This window comes from Tiliqua scincoides, chromosome 2 (assembly GCF_035046505.1).
Source record: "Tiliqua scincoides isolate rTilSci1 chromosome 2, rTilSci1.hap2, whole genome shotgun sequence".
NCBI lineage: Eukaryota > Metazoa > Chordata > Lepidosauria > Squamata > Scincidae > Tiliqua > Tiliqua scincoides.
Window position 1 is genome coordinate 22,796,175 of NC_089822.1, and position 23,885 is coordinate 22,820,059.

General features: G+C 45.1%; 1 protein-coding gene across 2 annotated transcripts in view; it reads left to right on the top strand.

The window, feature by feature from the left end:
• Positions 1-10,952: 10,952 nt before the first annotated feature.
• The window catches only part of IL31RA (interleukin 31 receptor A), a 47,989-nt gene continuing 35,056 nt past the window's right edge, over positions 10,953-23,885 (top strand). Inside the window, exons 1-6 of one of the 2 annotated variants that reach the window (XM_066618107.1) lie at positions 10,953-11,051; positions 16,062-16,102; positions 17,525-17,674; positions 18,248-18,335; positions 19,441-19,734; positions 19,968-20,088. In XM_066618107.1, coding sequence (XP_066474204.1) covers positions 18,266-18,335; positions 19,441-19,734; positions 19,968-20,088 — 485 coding nt within the window. In that variant the 5' untranslated portion in view covers positions 10,953-11,051; positions 16,062-16,102; positions 17,525-17,674; positions 18,248-18,265. The remainder of the gene's footprint in view (positions 11,052-16,061; positions 16,103-17,524; positions 17,675-18,247; positions 18,336-19,440; positions 19,735-19,967; positions 20,089-23,885) is intronic. The other variant, XM_066618108.1, reaches the window with a different exon arrangement.

A 23,885-nucleotide genomic window follows, 5' to 3' on the forward strand; every position in this document is an offset into this window, starting at 1 on the left:
CATGTCCTGTTTTCTATTTTCATAGAACTGAGTACAATCCTAACCGTCTTTGACTCAAATATAAGTCTGACTTCACTGTTGTTCCCTTGTCAGTTAGTTCAAAGTTTGTGGTGTTCATCTTAAAATGATTGCTTAAAGCTACAATAATTCTCCTGTACATTTTGCTAAGAATGCAAAATGTACAGGATAGAATGCAACATTCCATAGTTTTGTTTCTGTAACCTGTTGGGTATAAAAACTGGCACAAAACTTTTCAGGTGTGTATATTGTTGCTTTGGAAGATTCTCTTGCCTTAGTGGCTTGTATGATGTGGCCACAAGGTGAGTGCATGCAGCAGTCACAATGTTCAAACTGTCTTTGGGGTTTTGCTGGGACCAGTCTTGCAGCTGCCAGGTCTATGAACCTTGAGCTTTATCTTACTAGATAGGGAAAAAAGCCAGCACTATCCAGTTAGTTAGAGCCTGATGGCTCCTATATATAGTCCCTGGCAGCTTTGGACTTAAGAGCTGAGCAGCAAGTGCCTTTTAGAGAATACCACAAACTGGCTTCTTTGTTGAAATGAGTGGCCTTGCTATATTCACCACAGCTCTGGCCTCAAGTATTTTGGGGGCAGGGAATGAATAAATGCATTTAGCAACCTCTTTGTCTTGTACCTTGATAAGAGCAGAACTGCTCTTAACTTCTCTATTCTGCAGAATTTTCCTTCTGCTGAATTTGTAGACATAAGTGAATAGGACTGGCATCATCTCAACACATCCATTAATGCATTTGCTTCTTCCTATGATCTTTGTGTTCGAAGTGTCCTTGTGGGCTAGGGGTAGAGTTATAAGCTTTAAAGGTACCCCATTTCCTGTTTCAAAGTGCTAACTTGTATGAAGTTTTCTTTGTGTTTGCCAAAATGCTTGGTATAATTTGGAACTGAATTAAAGCAAAGTAATCAACATTTTTGACCTTGAACAAAAAAGAAATGCTAGGTTTTTTGGGGGGAAGCAAATGTTTGTATCTTTTTACAGAGATGTTCATTTCCAAAACAAAAGATATGACCTATTGTACTGTGTGTGCTTCCTCTGAACTTAATCACTGTGCTGCCCTGCCAGAGTTCTTATATGATCTACAGGAGTGGCCAGCATGCCATGAGCTGCTTTTAATGTAAAGAATCTTGAATGCGCCACTGCACCTTAATAGGGCTTTTAGTGATTACCACAGTAGCCAAATAGAGCCTCCCAAGTTTGAGGGCAGTCTATCTACAGATCAAGAAACAGGAGTGCTATTGCCTATTTCTGACTTTGCACTGCTGTACTCAGCCCCCCACCCTCTATAGCCCACCCCGTCCTCTTCTGTGGTCCACTAATCTCACCTCAGATATGTTAGTGACCTGCCAGTTAGCAGAGTGCAGTTCACTATCATCCTCCCCTATTAGCTTTCTCTCCTGTCCATCATTTTTCTTGCTGCCTCTCTCCCCGTTTCCAAATCAGAGTAGGCGCAGCCACCCTGAGTGCACCCATTGCAGCATTAGAAACTTGGGAGCTTGCTGCATAAGCAGTAGTAAAGAAATCATAACAAAGCAAGCCATAAACTGCTGTGGTGCTTTATTATCTGAACGTTTTCAAAAATATGTGGTGACTGCATTTGCCACTTAGAAAGTGTCTAAGTGGCACTAGTGGCACGCGTGCCGTGGGTTGGCCACCCCTAACCTATGAAGTGGATGCCAGAAATTTGCATGTTTCCAGGATTTGGAGCAATCTGTTGGTTATGCCCTCAGCTTTGAAACCTTGCGTTTTTGCCCCCAAAGAAGGTATCAAGGCACTTTACGTTGCTGACTACTATATTTAAAAAATCACTATAAAGACCTGAACTTGACAGATCAGCTAATGAGCAGAGAAAACAATTGGGAGGTGCCTAAATTTAACTAAAATTCCAGCTTAAACAAGTGTTCGCCAACTCTCAAAGTTACGAATGAGATTTCCTCAAATATATCAAAAGCAGGAAACCTGCTGGGTAGGCAAGGAAATAAAAAGTTTTGAAGATATGGGGATTGTAGCAAGGCTGAACAAACGATTTTGCATCTTTTCAGTAGATAGTCTGAACAAATTCTTTGCATCGATCTTCACTGCAGAAGACGTAGGGCAGATACTCATGCCTGAACCTGAATTTCTTAGGGAGGGTGTCTGAAGAACTTTCAAGTTGTAGAGGCATTGACAGAGATTAACAAGGAATTCAAATGTGAAATTGCTGATCTAACAAAGTGTGTAACTTGTCCTTTACATTGGCCTCTATGACAGAGGAGTAGAAGGTAGCTAATACAACACTGATATTTAAAAAGGGACCCATGAACATACAGGCCAGTTGTCTTAACATCTGTTTCAGGTAAGCTGGTGGAAAGCATAGTTAAAGGTTAAAATATATGTAGAAGAACAAGTCTTGCTGAAGGAAACTCAGCATGGTTTCTTCAAAGGACAGTCTTGTCTCACTAACCTCAAGCTCTTTGAGAAAGTCTGCAGGCATCTACAGAGTTAATCCAGTTGATGTATACGTGGACTTACAAAAAGGTTTCACAAAGTTCCACACTAAATGTTTTTGAATAAATGTAGCAGTCATGGAATAGGAGGACAAGGCCTTTTATGGATTAGGTAAAAAAACAGAAAGCAAGTTAAAGAATGGGGAGCAAACGGTAAGAATTAGTGGACAGTTTTCATTGTGAAGTAAGTATGCCTATAACAGCTCAATCCTAAACTGTGCTGGCAGAGCCAGGCCACATGGCCTGTGCTGTATCCAGCATAGGTTAGGTGGTGGCTGAAGGTCATGGGGTAAGGGAATATTTCCCCCTTACCTGAGTAACACTCCAACCAGCCCTATGGGGCTCACACTGGTGTAGCGATTGCTGCACTGGTGCTTTAGAAAGATAGGATTATGCTGTGAATATTAGTTGCAGGGGAACAATGGTGTAAGACATACACACCCTCTTCCAGCTTGTGGGCTTCCCAAACGCAGCTGGTGGGCCATTGGAAGCAAGATGCTGAACCGATTGGGTCTTTGGCCTGATTCAGCCTCCTATCAGTGGGAGTTTTTCTCCCTGGTCATAGAGCAGCACAGAAGTGTAGTGGGTGTCTGATCCAGACTGTCTCTTCCTTCAATGTATGCTGTTCTACTATAGAATAAAAAACAAGCATGGTGCTGCATATAATGAGCTTACAGCCCAATCCTATCCTCTGCCACACTAGCATGTTACTGTGCCAGTGAATACTGCATTGCATGCTATAGTGGGGGGGGGGGGGAATCAGAAGGCCAGTTAGAGGTAAGTAAAATTATTTTGCCAGTGTATGCCTGAGGAGAGTAAGGGGGCAGGGTGCATTGGAAATGGGGAATAGGTTCCAGCCTTTGCCTCTGAGATCCAGCCCCACTCCCTGCCCTCCTGCTCCCTAACCACCTCCTCCCTGTCACCAGCTTACTGACACTGGTACAACCTCTGGGAGCATAATTCTGTTTGTGCCAGCAGCACCTCTGTCCATCTGCATCAGCAGTGCATGATAGTGTCCCAGTTTTCGTGCTGTCAGAAAGGCCTTGAGCTGCTGGTACATACCCAGATAGCATTTGGCCCCAAGCCTTGTCCTTTCTCTGGAATCTGTGCTAATACATGACTTCCGGGGGGGGGGGGGAGACACTATATCCTATGACTAGGTCACCTGATAATGACAGGAATCAATGGTTAGGTCACTGAAGTCTCCATTTGAATGTGTAGTCTAGTATTCCTTGCCACTAAGAGGCTGTTGTGATGTTTAAAAGATCACAATATCATTACTCTTTTATTACTAAAACCCTTCCCTAATTCGTAATTTTTTGTGAGTGTGTACACAGAATTTGGCCCACAGTGGACCTTTTGCAAGGCCCATCTCACCCTCAGTTCTTCAAAACTGAATAATAAACTTTTGGTAAGTATTGCTGAGGAAACAAGCATCAAGAGCAGTGCTTCCCAAACTTTTTAGCACCAGGACCCACTTTTCTAAATGACACTATTGCAGCGATTTTCAATTGCTGTGCCATAGCATACTGGTGTGCCACAGGAGCTGTGTGAGAGAAGTGACTGCTTTGAGCCTTGCATGGCAGCATAAGTAAAAGAAGCAGCCACCAGAGCTCTGCTTTGTGTTGCATGCTTTTGTCCAGCCCACAGGTGTATGAATTTGGTCCCTATTGCGTATATGCAACGTAGGGCAGAAATGGCTTAAAAAGCAGCCAGAAGCATCCGCTTTGAAGCTCCTATGGCCAAGCAAGAATAAGGTGACCATTGCCTTCCCAGTGCACTGATTGGGCAGCCAGAGAAGTCTGGAGGAGCTTGGGGCAAGAGCCGTGTTGTGAGAATGAGCAAGCAAGCCAGAAGGCTGGCAAGGAGATATGAAGCAAGCAAAACTGTAATCCCTCCCACATGTGTTCATCGGATTGGGACCATCCTGGTGCTGTTGCATTCCTCTTACCCTATGCCTTGAAGTGGACTGAGGCATGGTCGCCTACCCATACATAAACATGCACCTGTGGCTCCATTTTGCTTTCTATAGGGCTTGATCCATTTTCCTTTTCAGCTATTCTGTCAGTTTGTTTCATGACCCACCAACAATCAGGTCACAACATGTTGGTGGGTCCCGATGCACAGTTTGGGAAACATCAATCAAGAACCTTTGAGAGGGAAAAACCAACATGTGAAAAATCTAAACCGGTTTAGGGTCATTTACAAGTTACAGAATTCCTACATGAAAGACTATACTTTGTAGGGAGTGATAAGTAGCTGTGTGTAAATTCTCACACTGACCTTAGTGTTACCATGATTCTTGTACATGTTTTCAGTCTTCAATGGAAAAGCAGGAATAGAACCTCTCTCAAATGGAAGCCTTTAAATTGTGTCTGCTTATTAATTTTGCTGTGATGATTGCAGTGCCCTTCACAAAGGCCCTTCACAGAAAGCAACAGGAAGGAAGTATTGCATATTTTTCAGCTCAATAACAGAGAGGACACTCTGTTGGGAAAACAACTTGAATTCAGTTTTCAGAGCACTGCCTGCAACTGCCACTGGCAATTTCTTAGAAGTTTCTTTAGCAAATGTTTTATTAATTCTTTGTGCATTTCATTATTACATTATGCCAGTGCATAAGCAAATTACTGTGATCAAGTGTCTCCTAATAGTTCTTTACTGTCAAACATGTTTTTAAAGTTTGGGAAAGGGGAGGTATTTTCTTCCTCACAGCTTTGGATAATGGAACAAGCTGCAAATGAATATAAATACTCCCTTTTAAATTGAAGGCCATTGTGTAGGAATGGATATCTGGCTATTCATCCTTCCATTTATTCAGGACTCTCTGAGACACTGGAGATTGTTTCAAGTTCACCATCACCTCAGTTTACTCTTCCACATGTTGTATTGCAAATTAAACTGGAATTCAACTGGGGGGAAAAAAATCTTGTGTGAATCCTTCCCTTGAATTTGAGTTATCTGTAGCACACAGTGGGAGTAAACAAAATTTACTTTTGTTCTGTTAGCCTTTTTATTCCCTTTATTTTGCTTTTGAGGGGTGTGGAGAACAGTGTAGATATAAACGCAAGTGTGCTTGGTGCTGAGCATCCACTAGGAAAGCAAGACCCTGGTCAGTATCGTGATTATTTACTGCATTGATGACAAAAGGTTTCCGATCCATAGCCCAAGAGGAAGGCCTCACTTCTGATTAATAAAGCAATTTACCACCCCATGCCACCCCAATTCTATCAGGGTGTCTCAGATGGAGCTTCTGCTCCAAAATTCTAATGACATAATCACAACGCATGGACACAGCAAGCTCGTGATCATAGTCCCCTCCTAAAAGCAGTGGGCAGTGATTGAGGGCAGTGTTTCTCAACCCATTGTTGCCAGTTTTTCTAGGTTGGGATGCCATAAGTGATGCAATCAAAACCAGTAACAGGCTCAGAGTGGATGGGAGGGCTTTTGCAAGCACAGAAAAGCATGGACCGTTGAAACCTGCTGCTGTCTGTTGTTTATGATCTCATGGTATTCAGGGGTCCTGCAAGTACCACTGGTGGTACTTGTACCACAGGTTGAGAAACACTGATTTAGGGAAAAACAAGTTGTTAGCAAATCAAAAGAAGGATCCCTAGTCCAGCAGTTCTCAAACTTTTAGCACTGGGACCCACTTTTTAGAATGACAATCTGTCCAAGACCCACCAGGAAGTGACATCATCAGGCAAATTAAATGTATATATAATTAAAGTGAAACAAAAAATTAAATAAGCAGAAGCCAGCCCTGGTCCACCAAGTGAATTTCTTCTGTAGCCTGCCTGCAATAACACCCCCCCCCCTCCAAAACCAGTAAGGTTTTCAGCCCTACTCAGTGCCCAGTTCAATTTAAGAACTTCTGTTTAAACCAGATCACTGTCAGGATCCACCTGGCTTTGCAAGTCTCAAAAATGTTCACATTATCAGCTGAAGCCTCCTTTTTAGTAGGGGGGGGGGGGGAGAGGCTGCCTTCTGGAGCATTTGTTGAGCTCCAGTTCAATCAGATCAGGACCATTCTGGTAGCTTCACATTCCCCTTTGCCTGGCCTGACCACCAGCCAAGGCATATTTGCTTGCTTATGAGTAAACACGACAGTGAGGCTTAGTTTAGCTTTCCAAAGGACGTAATACATTCCTCTGCTTGGAGGGAGGGACTTCCTTCTCAGGTGTTTTTGGGGGCTGCATTCATTGGATCAGGACCATTCTGGTGTTGTTGGATTCCTCTCAGCATGCCCTTTCCGATGCACTAGGGCAAGTTTGCCTACTTGCGAGTAAACATGTGATGCGGCTCACTTTCCATGGGGATCCATGCATTTTTTGTTCTTCAATTTTTTGGCCATAACGTTTGATAGAAAGGAGGTATTTCACACTGGTTTTTCGCATTGCATTCCACCCGAAATTCCACATCCAATGGTATCTAATATGATGGGGTTTCTCCTAACAACTGCGATTTTAGCATGTCACCCCCCCAGTGCGCGTCATCCCCCCTGTGCGCGTCACCCGATGCGGCACGTACCCCTCACACCCTCCTAGCGACACCACTGACTGCTCTTTACACTAGGGAAAGAGGATGCAGAAGTACAGGACAGAGCTGCCACAACTTTAAATGTAATACTACTAAGGGTCCAATCCTATTCAACTTTTCCGTACTGATGTAGCCACGCCCTGTGGTATGTATGGGGGGGGGGGCAGTCATATAGGCCTATTCAAGGTAAGGGAATGTTTGTTCCCTTACCTCAAGGCTGCATTGTGTCTGCACCTGTGCTGGATTGTTGGATACAATTGGGCCCTGAGAATTCTATCAAGAAGAATATTCCCTTGCACTAGGGCTGTTATGTAGCCACAAAAAACAAATACTAACTTCAAAACACATGTATCAAATCCTATAGGTGCCAGGTGAACATTTCTTCTATTTCCTGCTGCCACTTCTGTGATTTTACTGTTTTATAATTTTACTGTGGTGTGGTACACAATTTTCTTGTTGGCATCCTTCAGTCTTGGAAGACTATGGTGTCACGCTCTGAATGGTGGTTCTGGAACAGAGTGTCCTCTCCAGTGCGCGAAGCCTGGGTAAAGTAGGTATGGAGGATAGGCTGTTACCCATACAGCAAATCCCCCCTCTCCACGTCGCTGAAATGGTCCAATGGAAAGGCAAAGGCCAATACGGTTGGTTCCAGCGGCGTCGCAGGAGTTGCCAGAACGTGACTGTGTTCAGCCATGAACTGCCTCAGGGACTCCGGCTCCAGATTTTGCCTCGAGGTTGACTCCTGAAGCCTTTTCCATAACTGGATGTAGCCACAAGGCAGTGGAGGTTTGGGATCAGAGTTTTCCTTCTCTCAGATGAGCTGCCTTCCCAAGCTGATGAGTCCCATCTACGATCTGTTTTAAAGTATCTGTCACTTATAGAACTGGGCAGCAAAAAGAATTCATTCAAAACATAGATGCTTGACAAGTATTCAGTAAACAAGTACATGTCAAAGCATCTAGGTCTTGAATAAATTCTTTTTGCTGCAGTGTTTGAAAATTCCATATGCTGCAAATCTCACCCAGTTCTCATGGCCCCATGTTTTTGAAGTTTGACACAGTTGGCTTCAGTGTAATGTGAGTTAGGGTGCAATCCAAACCTGCGCTGGAGCAGGCAAGCCAGGAGGCTTGTGCTGCATCCAACGCAGGTTCGTTGGCTGCAGCAGCTCAGCCAGGGGCAAGGGGAAGCTCTTCCCCTTACCCCTGCGTAAGGGCTGCGTGCCCCAATGGGTCTCCTCAGATCTGCGCCACCTGCGCGACCGAGGAGTGCGGAGCGGCTCAAAGCTGCTCCATTCTCCCTGGGGACAGGGGTTGGGATCCGGGGTTGGGATCTGACCCGCCCCCGGCTCCCCATGCACCTTCCCCCCGGGGCCACTCATCACCCGCCCTCCCTCCGCCCAGAAATGCCCCCTCCCGCCTCCCCCCCACCCCTACCTTTGCCACTTATGGCGGCACAAGTGGTGGGGAGGAAGCTGCCATGGAGGCCTCTGCTGGCCTCTGTGTGGCGGCGCATCTGGATACGCCAACGCAGCTTCCTCCCACAGAGGCACAAACATGCTTTACAGCACATTTGCGACCCTCCAGGGGCTCCTATGCTAGCATAACTGCCGGTTAGGATTGTGCCCTTAGTTGCTCTCTGCAAAAGGGACCTGGAAGATTTAAGGGTCTTTAAATATCCCATTTTCTCCAGTAAAAAAAAATACAATTTTGCATTATATGTATGTCTCTCTTACAACCAAATACATCCAAGGCTACTTGGCCCTCACTTGGGCCACTGAAACCAAAACTTATTATCAGAGCCAGAGCTGATAATAATGCTTTCTGGCCATTGCTCTAGTACTGGTGGTGGGATGGTGAGTTCCATAGGCCTCATGGGAGTACGAAAGGTCTCCATCTTCTCTCACCAAGTTCAGAAGCATGTTTGCTAACACAAAATGACTCTCTCCCCACCACAAGGAATGTATACCCTAGGAATAAACCTTTTGCAGTTGGTCAGGCATGCTAACGCATGTTCATAGAGATGTCATATAATAGTCTAACAGCAGATCATTTGGTTGGGGGCTCTAATTGGTCTGTAGATCTAGAATCCTTTCCTAGTTGTCCAGGGTAGCAGGACAAGTTGATAGGGGTCATTTGGGCACCACTTCCAAACACAGTGACCCAAGAAACCTCTTTCTATTGGTTCACAAGAACTAGGAAACCCCAAAAATCCAGGCCTAAGGTGGGGTGTGTGTATGTGTGTGTGAAAATGATACCCTTTTGGGCAGAAGTGTCACTAGGGTTTGCATCACCCTATGTAGGAGCTCTTTGCATCACCCCCATGATGGATCTTCTACCACACCAGACCATACACAATAAATTATATCATGCACACAGCCTTAATGCAGTGGCATCACTAGGGTTGGCACCCCATTAACTTTATTTTAATAAAAACAGTATGGGGTACCCAAAAACCAGTAACCAACAAAAAAAAAAGTAGCCAACTTGATGACACACAACTAAATACTAGCCATGTATTAGCTCTGATACATGGAAATGATAGGTGACTGCGTGGAATTCCACAATGAATGATATATAACAAGGTGGTGGTGTTCAAAAATATTAAGATTTTCACAGTAATTAAATTTTGGCAGTAGTGGTGTCACCCCTCTCCTGAGTTTGTCACCCGGTGTGATCTGCACACCCCTAGGGGTGCCACTGACGTCATATATTCATTGATGCTTTATACAGCTCTCTCTCTTCACACACACGCAAGCACACACACAAAGAGTGCCTTTCCCTCCAGTCATCACAAGAGTGCAGGAATGGGTGGGGTGAAGGAAGCAGGAGCTATGCATGTGCACGCCCCTCTCCACTTGGTTTCTTCTGCACCACATTTTGCACAGGGGGGCATTTGGGCGAGGGCATCTCCCTTATGAGGAAAGGCTACAGCACTTGGAACTCTTCAGTCCAGAAAAAAGGTACCTGAAGGGAGACATGATTGAGATATGCAAAATTATGCAGGGGATGGATACAGTGAATAGATGCTCTTTTCCCTCTCACACAACAGCAGAACCAGGGGACATCCACTAAAAATGTGTGTCGGGAGAGTTAGGAAAGTCAAAAGAAAATATTTCTTTACCAGTATGTTGTTTGTCTGTGGAACTCCTTGCCACAGGACGTGGTGATGGCATCTGGTATGGATGCCTTTAAAAGGGGATTGGCCAAATTTCTGGAGAAACAGTTCATCACCGGTTACAAGCCACGATGGGTATGTGCAACCTCCTGGTTCTAGAAATAGGCTACCTCAGAATGGGAGGCACCAGGATTCAGGTCTCTTGTCCCAGACGCATCTGGTGGGCCAGTGTGAGAAGCTGGACTAGATGGGCCTGTGGCCTGATCCAGCGGCGCTCTTCTGATGTTCTCTCCACTTACTGCTTAACTAAAAGCAGGGACATAAAAAAGGCTCATTAATGGTTGGCTCTTTCATGTTCCTGCGCCATGTGCGAGTCTTTCAAGTGCCACATGGCACCCTGTGGTCTTGGATGCACTGCGGGAGAGGGGTGGTGGCAGGCCAGAGGGGGCCGCGTCGGGAGCAAAGTCCATTTCGGGGCGGGGGGGGGGCAGCCGAGCTTCGTTCCATCTGGGGGACTCGTGGGCGAGGGAGGGATGCGCTCAGAGCAGAGGAAGCCTGTGCAGGACGCGCGCATCCCCGGAGGCAGCCTTCCCTGATCGAGGCCGGGGCCAGAGGTGGGGAGGGGCGGGCGCTGCCCACCCCCAGCCCATGCCCGCCTGGTCCCAGGGAGGCTCTGGGCGCTTCCTTCCCAGAGGGACCCTCTCCTCGTCCAGCCAGGTTGGAGGGACGCGCGGTGGGAGGCGCAGGGAGCCTGGCGTCAGAGGGCTGGAAGGAGGCGGAAGAGGCGGCGGGGTGGCTGCTGCCCTGCGGAGCTCCTGGCGGGAGGAAGACAGGCAGGCTGCTGGCGGAGGCAGGCAGCGATCCCCGGCCGGAGGTGCAGGTGAGCGCGCGCGCCGCGCCCTGGAGGGGCTCTCGGGGGCTTCCACCCCCCTCCGGCTCTCCTCGCGTGCCTGGTCTTGCTCCTTCCCTTCCTGACTCCCTGCCCCGCCCTGCCCTGCTGTTGGAGCAAGACACGCTTCCAGGAAGGCTCTCAGCCCTGCCTAGTCCGGGCTTTCCAAGGCTGCAGTCCTTGGAGACACTTGCAGCCCGAGCCTAGGCACGTCTACTCAGAAGTAAGCCCCATTATAGTCAATGGGGCTTATTCCCAGGTACCTGTGGCTAGGATTGCAGCCTCTCAGCCCCATCCTATGTCTGTCTACTCAGAAGTTCCACTATAGTCAATGGCTCTTACTCCCAGATAAGTGTGGATACGATTGCATCCTTTACCTAAGAGGAATCCCTACTCCCCACCAGCCATTTCTGCCCAATGTTGCATATATATGCAACAGGGACCAAAGGTGGGCCAGGCAACAAGGGGTTAATTCTGAGCATGTTCCACATTTATGGGAGTGTGTGCTGTCAGGAGAGGAGTGCTTTGCCTTGCACAGGTGGCTCCAGCAGCAGCGGGTCCCATTCTGGCAGAAATGGCTGATGTCATGTCTGTGCCAACTTTCTTCCATGCTCAAACTTAAAAGGCAGCCTAGATGTGGTCCCCAGGCTCTATTTGGACCAGTGGGTACCAAACTTTTTTGAGGCCACTGGTGGCATACCTAGAGGAGGGGCACAGCTCTAAGTTTTGCAGGGAGCCTCACTGCAGCGAGCAAGGGGCCCCTCTCCTTTGGAGCCATTCCAGGTAGGGAGAGCAAAATGGAGGCAAAATGGCTCCAAAGGGCTCCTTACATGCTGCAGTGAGGCTCCCTGCAAACTTAGAGCTGTGCACCCCATCTAGTATGCCACTGCAGGCCACTACCCCTCTTGGTTCCATAAACTTGTACCCAGTGCCACCTGCTCTACATTATAGAAAGCATTATTCAGAATAGTGGTTTGCACGACCCACTTTGGAAGCTAATAATAATAAAATTCAACACCATAACAGTTAATTGCACATTTATTCACACTCACACTGAAAACTTTGAGTTTGAAGTTATTCAACAAAATGGATGGGCTCAATCCAGTGATACCGGCTTTCCAAAATGGGATAGTCATTTAGCAAGAATCTTAGATATCGCATTTAGGAAGTGTTCTACTGTTCAGTAAACTATTTAATGCGATAGACGGGCTTGACGAAGTGATACCAGTTCCCCAATGTCTGGTTTAAAGTAACATAGCAGGAGTCTTGCATCACAGTGTTTAGTAATCTGGAGTTAATTTATTCTGTCTTTGGAAAGTTATTTGATGACCCCATTAAAACCGCATTCTACCAAATATGCTGTTAACAGTGTGAAAAGGTGCTTCTTAATCACTATCCATAGTGTAGGATAATGATCAGAAACCAAAACCACAACCACCAAGTACTGTAACCAAAACTCTTGGTCCAATTTCTTAAACTTCCTATGCAATGCATGCTAGCTCACCGCTGGCACTCACTGTGGCAAACATGCCATAAGGCTGATGGAGTGCCAGTGCTAGCCCAGTGCTGGCAAAACACCAGTGCTCCGTCGCTCCTCGTTTGTGCAGAGTGCTGGGCAGCAAAGAGGTAGGTGGGGACATGGGGGGAGACGGGAAGGAGGCATTCCCATGGGGAATGGAGGAGGGTGGGGAGGAGGTGTGCTGGGGAGGGAGCAGGGCAGGAGGGAGGTGGAACCGGTGGAGCTCTGCTCCTCTGGATCCTGAGCCTCTGTGTTGTGCTGCCCACCCAACATGGAGGTTATTAATTCTACACTGATTTTCAGGTCACCGTAGAATTGAGTAAGCCCATTGCAGGGCTAATTGCCTTACCCACAGGAAGGAAAGTCCCCTTTTCCCGAGGGTGCCTCCAGTGGTGTCCACTGAGCATGCAGGATGCAGTGGCAGCCATTTTCAGTGCTGCTGCAGCCCTGGGCGCTGGACAGCTCAGGGCTGGGCTACCCGTTCTTTCTCCACTACCCCAACTTCCTCAGTATCTGAAAATGGTTTTATCACTCAGTATGGAATTTCCATCAAAATATGATCCTCAGATGATGATGATGATTATTATTTTATTAATTTATATCCCGCCTTTATGCCCAAAGGGCACACAAGGTGGCTTACAGCAATTAAAAATACAACATTAAAAACAATAATTAAAACAATTTACAAATAATTAAAAATCTGAAAACAAACCCCGTGGATTCTCATATAAAAAAGCAAGAAAGCCAGCCAGCCTGTCAACAATTAAAAGCTTTTTGAAATAAAAAGGTCTTCAGTCCACGCCGAAATGTTAGCAAAGAGGGAGCAGTTCTCAATTCTAAGGGAAGGGTATTCCAAAGTTCGGGGGCCACCACCGAGAAGGCTCTCTTCCTGGCTGCCGCCCCTCTCACATCTCTTGGTGGCGGCACAGTCAAAAGGGCCCCCCCAGATGATCTAAGAGCCCGGGCAGGATTGTAAGGAAGGAGGTGGTCCCTTAAATACCCTGGACCCGAGCCGTAAAGGGCTTTAAAAGTCAAAACTAGCACCTTGAATTGGGCCCGGAACAGAACCGGCAGCCAGTGTAGCCACCGAAGCAACGGCTCCTCAGTAAACGGAGATTACTCAGATATATCCAAATGGTCATTTTAAAACTAGCAGTTCACCTTGTATCCCACCTTTCTTTTCTAACTTAGGGCCGAATCCTATCCAACTTTCCAACTCCAGTGTAGCCACAATGCAGCCCCATGGTAAGGGAACACTTATTCCCATAGCTTACGAAGGCCCCAGTGACTGCCCTTGCACCATAGGTTGCAGCAAACACCCCACTGGCACAACTGCACCAGCCCTGGAAAATTGGATAGGATTGGGCCCTTAGATAGGCTTGGAAATTGGTATAGCTTGAAACAGCCTAAATTGCACTTGTATAGAATTAACTTTGAAATATACATAGAGATGACAGACTTGGTCTTAATAAGATTTATTTGCAACTGCAAATTCATTTCATTAAACTTTGAAAATAGTTCTAAGAAATAAGCAATATGATATATGATGTCTTGGAGTCATCATTGAGGAAAACATTTATGTCTTTAAGAAACATGTCAAAAAGATAGTAAAAGCATCTCACACGATTACTTTTTGATATCCAACACCCTTCCGTGTGAAGCAGCAAACGTTCAAAATCCTCATTTTCAACACGGTTCCTAGAATCATCCATTATTGAGAGCATGGACTTTAATTTTATTCACTGTAGTAATGGCAGTGTGTAATGACTTGTACAGGGGACCACCAAGGTATTTTGCAACCAGATGTTGGTGAGGAAGGATACAGTGATTTGGTCCTACTTTTTTCAAGTAATCAGCATACTCATAGTAGCAAGGAGTCATCGATGGTGCTCCTTCAGTTGCAAAGCAAGTATGTTAGTAAGCGGAATTTCCTTGTCTTTAAAGAACTGCTCAACAACATGAAATATGGACTCCCTTTTAGTATCTGTTCTTAATTGCTTTGCAAATAAATCTTTAGCCAAACTTTTGTCTTTTATAAGGCACACATAAATGACAAGAGATGTTTCATTGCTTGGCAAAGTTTACTCATTCAACTGTAATGCAAATTCTCCTGCCTGTAGCATGATGCACAATGTGTCTTCCACATTTTCAGCCGTTTCATCCATGGTCTTTGCACTGAATTTTTGCTGATAGGAATTGTCTTAATTATATCCTGTAGTGCAGTGTTTCTCAAACTGTGGGTCAGGACCCACTAGGTGGGTTACAAGCCAATTTCAGGTGGGTCCCCATTCATTTCAGTATTTTATTTTTAATATATTAGACTTGATGCTACCCTGATAAGTGACCGCATTTGGGGAAATGTCACAAATCTATACATTTAACAGGCTACTACGAAGACGCTTTTAACAATGATAGTAAATGGGACTTACTCCTGGGTAAGTGTGCATAGGATTGCAGCCTAGGATTGTTAAAAATTTTCCTGCTTGATGATGTCACTCCCAGTCATGACATCACTTCTGGTGGGTCCTGACAAATTCTCATTCTAAAAAGTGGGTCCTGGTGCTAAAGGAGTGAGAACCACTGGTGTAGTGACTTATGCAAAACTGTACTCAGAACCTCACTAACTGCTGCTAGGATGAGTTCTTCGCCAGTTGTATGTGGCTTTCCAGACTTAGCAATCAACAATGAAATGTTGTGCGATGCACGCAAACCATTAGTGTTTTGTCATGCAGTGTTGCAAAACATGCTTGACAGTATTGGCTGCTTTTGAAATTTGTCACAAAGTGATTGGAAAACAGTTAAGGTCTTGTCTGCCTTGTCGGGATGTGCCTTCTTCAGGCAGCTTCAAATGTTCAGTCAGTCTGGAAGGTCTCATTTTCCCATTAGAAAAGACTTTTCCACATATTAGTACATTGGCAGATGCTGGTTCGTTTGCGCTGGTATAAATCCATTATTTCAGGTATTCCAAACTACATTGTCTACATTTCTTTGATCTTAATGCTTCTGCCATTTCTGTTCAATGACAAGGAGACTTACAGCCCAATCCTAGGCATGCCTACTCAGATGTGGTATACTGGTCTGATGAGAGTTCTAGTGGAGCATTTTACTAACTATTCTGATAGTTTCCACCAGATCTCAGCACTATGCCGAGGCAGGAATTTGGAGAGCGATTTGCTAGCATGGTGCCATAATCCCACCACCTCCAGCGCCCCCCTGCCACCCCTTTGCCTCTTAGTGCTTCCCAGGTAACCCTGCCACTCCCAAGGGGGTGGTTCTGCTTTCTTTGGAAACCATTGGATTAGCAAGGCTGCTGCTTCCTGTGTCCTAAGACCATGACCTGAGACAATCATTTTATCTTATTCTTATTCCACCATGAAAAATGTTTTTGTTTATTTTTAACACACACATATACACCTTCCACGAGTTCTGATCTTTGTAGGGACAGTCCTTTCCCTTACCATATCTTTTTCTCCTTTATGCAGGAATCCCTGATTGTGACTCCCTCACCTTTACCACTCCGCAGGTAACTGTATTCATGAGAGAACTGTGATTGCCTGCAGATATGTTTTATAGTGGGGCTGGAGTGGGCCTTAAATGTTTTTAAACTTTTGGGGAAAAAAATTTCTTCTCTCCTTGTCATAAAGCTGATGGAAAGTTCAGTCCTAAAATTCTTGGAAAATAAAACGCTACTGCTGGGGTGACAATCCCATATGCCTGCGGTTTTCAAACTCTCCGGGAGTTTGAAATCCGCAGTAAGTCTTGTGGGGGCGGGGGGGGGGAAGCAGCAGGGGCAGGGGGAAGGCAGCGACGCGATCCCCAGGATCGCGTTGCTCAGGGGGCTGCAGGGACTGGGATGCACTTACCAGTCCCTGTAGCAGCCGTCCCTGTGTGCGGGGAGCTCTGCGCGAGCGCCTGCAGGGCGCCCCAGGTCAGGGAAAGGGAGAGTGGAGTGTTCTGCTCTGCCTCCGCAAAAGCAGAAGCGGAGCGTGATCGCCCCACTCTCCCTTTCCCTGACCTGGGGAGCCCTTCAGGCGCTCGCGCAGGGCTCCCCGCACACAGGGACGGCTGCTGCAGGGACTGGTGAGTGCATCCCAGTCCCTGCAGCCCTGTCAGAAGGGAAAGCACAGCAATCGTGCTCTGTTTCTGGTTTTGCAGAGTGGGGCGCAATCGCTCCACTTTCACTTTTCCTGACCTGGGGAGTCCCGCTGAAGGTTTCGCAAGGCTCCCCGCACCCCCGGGAAGCTGCAGGAGGCTTGGGCTGCCTTCCCCCTGTCTCCTGGCTGCCCCCGACCCTTAAGGGGGCAGAGGCCGGGACCCGCAGGCTGGTGGGTCTGCCCCAGTTTGAATACCACTGCCATATGCCTAAGAGCTTGAGTGGAAAGCTGCTACTGCACATACTTGCCTATATGGCCAGAAATTTCTACCAATAAATCAAAGGTAGATTGACACTTTGTCTTATCTGTGGATCACCGGCTGGGGTGGGTCAGGGCTGGAGGTTTAAAAGTGTCTGCGGAGGGTCTGTGAAGCATCTGAGGAACATTTTGAGTGATTGCTGACAGCTTACAAACAAGCAGCTTGTTTACATTTGTCAAGCTGTGTTGTAGAGTCTTCTTCCTTAACTCCAAATCCAGGAGTGCCTCTTAAAAACAACAGTGAACAGTATAAAAAAGTGTCTGGCAGCAATGGAAGCAGGGTGCTGTGCTGTGGTAAGCTGTTCATGTTGCTTTATATAGGTGCTGCATTTGTTTGGGATGGTTTTTATAACTGCAAATGCTTTTCTATAGGTTCAAACCTGGATTATTTTTTGTTTTGGTTTTAGCAAATCAATGCAGTGTTCCATTCTGTTGCTTTAAGGAGGCAAATGGCAAACAGTATGATATAGGTACCTTGTTAATGTCTTCAAAAACAGTGGCATGGCTCAGATTCTTCCCCCCCTTCCAATCAGGCTCCAGGGTAAGCTGCAGCTCCTCCTCGCAAGCACCATTTTCAAATTTTACTCCCGACTTATCCAAGGGTCATGGAACATTCCATGATTTTTCGCTGAAAACCTGTCCTTGCCTTATCTGTGAGATCAACTTACAGGCGAGTATCTGCGGTAAGTTTGAAATTAATGGTCTTTAAGATGTTTATCAATATTTACCAAACAGGTACCTGTTCCAGTATTTTCTTTTTATGTTCAATCTCACTTCAACATTTAAATTCAAAATTTAATGTGGTGTCGGTGGATTTTCCACTAGCCTTCCACACACGCAGGTCAAGGCCAAACCCTACTGGCACCTAAGACCAAGGCCAGAAGCCACCTCCCATGTCTTCCATCAATTTTTTTTTTAATTGAGCTGAAGAGAGAAAATTGAAAAATGTATTTTATTTTCATTATAAATTATTACCTCTCGTTATGAAAGAATAGCCATGTGAATCTGTTGCAGTGAAAAAAAAAGAAAAATTTATTGTGCCATAAGCCTTGATTGTAATATATACCAGGGGTGGGCAAACTTTCAACTTTAGGGCTCCTATTTCAGCAGGTGCAGCTTGCTCACCCCGATATATACTGTATTATGTGCATTATGTAAATGGCTGTATTTTGTTATGCTTAGCAGATAGCACCATGTACTATATTGCATGAACATTACTGGCCTTTTTGAAAAAAAAAATCTCAATTTTATTGCAGTGTATCTACCTGCCCACAATGGTTCTAAATGAAATGCTCTATAGTTTGATCTGGATCTTAACAATCCTTGACAGAATTGATTTAGCAGGTATGCTGGATTATTTCTATTATTACTGTCTGATTACAATCCTGAGAAAGCATTCAGTCCAATCCTATTGAGCCGTTACACCACCGGAACACATGTTCCAGCAGTGTAACGCGCTTTCCAGCTGCTGCAAACATGTAGGGTAACCAGATACAAAGTGGGACTTAGTGCCTTTACCTTTAACTATTGTATAGAAGAGGGAATTTTGGCAGGTGCAGCTCAGCACGAATGGGTTTAAAAAGCTGCACCTGCTACAATTCCCCCTTTATACAGTGGTTAAAGGTATAGGCACTCTGTCCTCAATGGTATCTGGTCACCCTGCAAATATGATAATGTTGGAGAACATGCTTCTGGCTGCCGCTGCAAATGGTGAACAGCCAGGTCCATGTGGCGATGCATTGGAGACACCTACAGCCTGGGGTAAGGCTGTATAGTGGGCAGGAGGGAAGCAGGGAGGGGGTGGAACAGGGTAGGTAGAACGGGGATGGGGTGGGAAGGAGGGCAGATCACATCCAGGAAGGGTTTGGTGGCAGTGTCGCCTGCCAAATGCTAGCCCCCTTTGCAGGGCTGATTTGCCTTCGCCAGTCCACACAGACTTGCACCATTGATATTGTTGGTGCAGGTCCGATAGACCCAGCAACCAGGCATGGGCTTACCCCAGGGCAAAGAAATGGATGTTACGTTACACGAAGGAGGCCTCCTGGGGCTAAAACTTCCCCATGGAATGCAACAGACACTGCTTGACGCTGCTGCATTGCCACATGGGGAGTTAGATAGGATTGAGCTGTCTATTAGAAGAAATTTGTATTGACTTCTGTGGTATTTACTGTAGTGCCAAATAAATATTGTAAGGATAAAGATGTTAGCAAACCTGCTCTTACCTCCCTTAGATAGAGAATATGCAATATAAAAAAGTATAAAGCTTTGTGATTTTACTCAGCTAAAATCCAGTAAATTATATATGCCCAACTAACTGGCAAAGACGCACCTTTTGAGTGACCATGTATACATGAGCAGTGTACAGCTTTTTTTGTTACTTTTGCCTCATTGGTATTTTGTTGTTTGTTGCTGTTAATCTATCTGATATAAGTGATCTTTTTGAAAATAGATGAAGATGCAGTGGCATATCCTCGTATTTTTCCTTCATCCCCTGTGATTGAAAGAGGTTCAACTTTGGAAGTCTTTTGTAGTCTTGGCAAAAAGCTCTATCCTTATAAAAATGCAAGTGACATCATCTGGACACTGAATGATGCTATTGTGAAAGAAAACTACATTATTATCAATGAATCTGTCTCTGGAGTAATTATACGTAATTTCACTTATGGAAAAGCTTGTGTGAAATGCTTTGTTGATTCTCCATCTGAAAAGCAACACATGGCTCATGCTGAAGTTAAGACGGGTTGTAAGTAAGCTTAAAAGTCTTGAACTGAAACTAGATGCAATAAAGAGTGTAAAACATAGTTGTCAGTATTTATGTAGAGTAGAATCAGGGTGGGAATAATGTTGATAGTCTTGTAGGTTACAAGATGGCACTACTGCCATACAGTTTTGTAGAATGTGAAACTGGTTGTACATTTCCATCACATTAAATACAAATTAATTCCTGAAAAGGATGCTCTATTCCTTTCATTATAGTTCCACCACAAGCTCCTGAAAATATTTCCTGCATTTTTTATTATACAAAAAATTTTACTTGTAACTGGACTACTACAAGAGAAACAGATATTGAAACGGATTACACTCTCTTCAAAACACAGTAAGTGCTAAGTTGATCGCTATTGATGTACTTCATTCCTGGCTGCAGTCCTGTATGCCAGTGATTCTCAAACATTTTAGCACCAGGACCCACTTTTTAGAACAACACTCTGTTGGGACCCACCGAAAATGATGTCATTAACCCAAAAGTGATGTCATGGCTGGAAGTTGCATCATCAAGCAGGAATATTTTTACACCCCATATGACAAAATCAAATCTGTTTAATTAATTAAATTAAAAGTTTGCAATAAGTCTAAGCTTAAAAATGTATATAAAATAATGAACTAGCCCTTTCAAGCTGATCTGTTAAAAAAAAATTCCCCAAACATCCCAAGGGTTGCAATCTTATCCACACTTACCCAGGAGTAAGCCCCATTGACTATCATTGTTAAAAGCATGTTCATAGTAGCATGTTAAAAGTACAGATCTGTAACATTGCCCCAAATGCAGTCACACACCTTGGGAGCATAAAGTCTAATATATTAAAAATAAAATACACATTGAAATAAATGGGGACCCACCTGAAATTTGCTTGTGGTGCATCTAGTGAGTCTCGACTCACAGTTTGAGAAATGCTGTTGTACACAATTTCTTGAGAGTAATCCCTCCTGAACTCAATGGGACTTACTTCTTAGTGAACATGAATAGGATTGCACTGTTATATATTCCCTTTGTGCCAGGGCATTCAAGGTGGTTTATGAATATAATTGCCAGCTACTTCCAAGATATACACACGCAACCCAGGGACTAGGTTGTGTGTATTAATACTTGAGCTTGCTCATCTGTTGAACACAATGTCTTCATATGAATTGCTCTGAAAAGAGGACATTAAGCAACATTAAGGGGAATAATAAAAGCTTCTTCAAATATGTTAGAAGCAGGAAACCCGCCAGAGAAGCGGTTGGCCCTCTGGATGGTGAGGGAGGGAAAGGGGAGATAAAAGGAGACTTAGAGATGGCAGAGAAATTAAATGAGTTCTTTGCATCTGTCTTCACGGCAGAAGACCTCGGGCAGATACCGCTGCCCGAACGGCCCCTCCTAACCGAGGAGTTAAGTCAGATAGAGGTTAAAAGAGAAGATGTTTCAGACCTCATTGATAAATTAAAGATCAATAAGTCACCGGGCCCTGATGGCATCCACCCAAGGGTTATTAAGGAATTGAAGAATGAAGTTGCAGATCTCTTGACTAAGGTATGCAACTTGTCCCTCAAAACGGCCACGGTACCAGAAGATTGGAGGATAGCAAATGTCACGCCTATTTTTAAAAAGGGAAAGAGGGGGGACCCGGGAAACTATAGGCCGGTCAGCCTAACATCCATACCGGGTAAGATGGTGGAATGCCTCATCAAAGATAGGATCTCAAAACACATAGACGAACAGGCCTTGCTGAGGGAGAGTCAGCATGGCTTCTGTAAGGGTAAGTCTTGCCTCACAAACCTTATAGAATTCTTTGAAAAGGTCAACAGGCATGTGGATGCGGGAGAACCCGTGGACATTATATATCTGGACTTTCAGAAGGCATTTGACACGGTCCCTCACCAAAGGCTACTGAAAAAACTCCACAGTCAGGGAATTAGAGGACAGGTCCTCTCCTGGATTGAGAACTGGTTGGAGGCCAGGAAGCAGAGAGTGGGTGTCAATGGGCAATTTTCACAATGGAGAGAGGTGAAAAGCGGTGTGCCCCAAGGATCTGTCCTGGGACCGGTGCTTTTCAACCTCTTCATAAATGACCTGGAGACAGGGTTGAGCAGTGAAGTGGCTAAGTTTGCAGACGACACCAAACTTTTCCGAGTGGTAAAGACCAGAAGTGATTGTGAGGAGCTCCAGAAGGATCTCTCCAGACTGGCAGAATGGGCAGCAAAATGGCAGATGCGCTTCAATGTCAGTAAGTGTAAAGTCATGCACATTGGGGCAAAAAATCAAAACTTTAGATATAGGCTGATGGGTTCTGAGCTGTCTGTGACAGATCAGGAGAGAGATCTTGGGGTGGTGGTGGACAGGTCGATGAAAGTGTCGACCCAATGTGCGGCGGCAGTGAAGAAGGCCAATTCTATGCTTGGGATCATTAGGAAGGGTATTGAGAACAAAACGGCTAATATTATAATGCCGTTGTACAAATCGATGGTAAGGCCACACCTGGAGTATTGTGTCCAGTTCTGGTCGCCGCATCTCAAAAAAGACATAGTGGAAATGGAAAAGGTGCAAAAGAGAGCGACTAAGCTGATTATGGGGCTGGGGCACCTTCCTTATGAGGAAAGGCTACGGCGTTTGGGCCTCTTCAGCCTAGAAAAGAGACGCTTGAGGGGGGACATGATTGAGACATACAAAATTATGCAGGGGATGGACAGAGTGGATAGGGAGATGCTCTTTACACTCTCACATAATACCAGAACCAGGGGACATCCACTAAAATTGAGTGTTGGGCGGGTTAGGACAGACAAAAGAAAATATTTCTTTACTCAGCGCGTGGTCAGTCTGTGGAACTCCTTGCCACAGGATGTGGTGCTGGCGTCTAGCCTAGACGCCTTTAAAAGGGGATTGGACGAGTTTCTGGAGGAAAAATCCATTATGGGGTACAAGCCATGATGTGTATGCGCAACCTCCTGATTTTAGGAATGGGTTAAGTCAGAATGCCAGATGTAGGGGAGAGCACCAGGACGAGGTCTCTTGTTATCTGGTGTGCTCCCTGGGGCATTTGGTGGGCCGCTGTGAGATACAGGAAGCTGGACTAGATGGGCCTATGGCCTGATCCAGTGGGGCTGTTCTTATGTTCTTATGTTCTTATGACATTTCTTGGTCCCCAGTTCATTAGACTACTGACTATGATAATATATTGAAAGAATGTTAATTTATGGATAGATAACGTTGAGAATCTTGTACTTGGGGAATCTATTTCATAAATAAGTCTTGCACCCCCTGGTAGTGGCGTAGCTAGGAAATTTGACATCCAGGGCCCATATATTTTTGTCACCTCCAGAGGCAAAATTTTTTGTTTGATTGATTAATATTTTCACATTTTAATACCACCCTTCCTCTAAGGAACTCAGGTGGTGTTCATGGTTCCTCTCCTTCTTTTGTTCTCACAACAACCTTGTGAGGTAGGTGAGGCTGAAAGAAAGTAACATGAAATGAGTAATAATAATGACCAGAAAATAAATGCTGTGAATATTTCCCCACAAGCAATGGGTAAACATCAGTGTCCTCCCCTGCTATTGCTCCCCTGCACATAGTAGTCAGTGATATACTGTCCCTGCATCTGGAGTTTTAATATAACCATTATGGTTAATTACCACTGACAGACTATGGTCAACCATGAATGTTTAGAATCAACTTTAGAAGTCATCTAAGCCAGTAACCCAACCTTCCCACCAGTGGCATCACTAAGGTTGGTGTCACCTGGCCTGGAAACTCATGGTGTCACCCCCAATAACTTTATTTATTTTACTATAGAAAAGTACAGGTCACCCAACCAATCAGTAACCAACAAAAAAAAGTGGCCAACTTGATGACACTCGCACAACTGAATGGGAGTTCGGGTATTAGCTCTGATACATGGAAATGGGACCTGACTCATAACAACATATTATGGGTTTCATGCTGTGTCATAAAAACGGTTCTCTTAACACTCAGACTCATTGGTCAGTTTTGAGTTAAGAAAATCCACTTTTTGTGATATAAGGCAGTTGTGTTTTTCTTTTCTGGTTATTTGGCTGTACCTTTTGTTATAACACAGATATTTCAATGCAGTTTGTTTCATTATATTCTGCATTAAATTGCACATTGAATGATATATAACA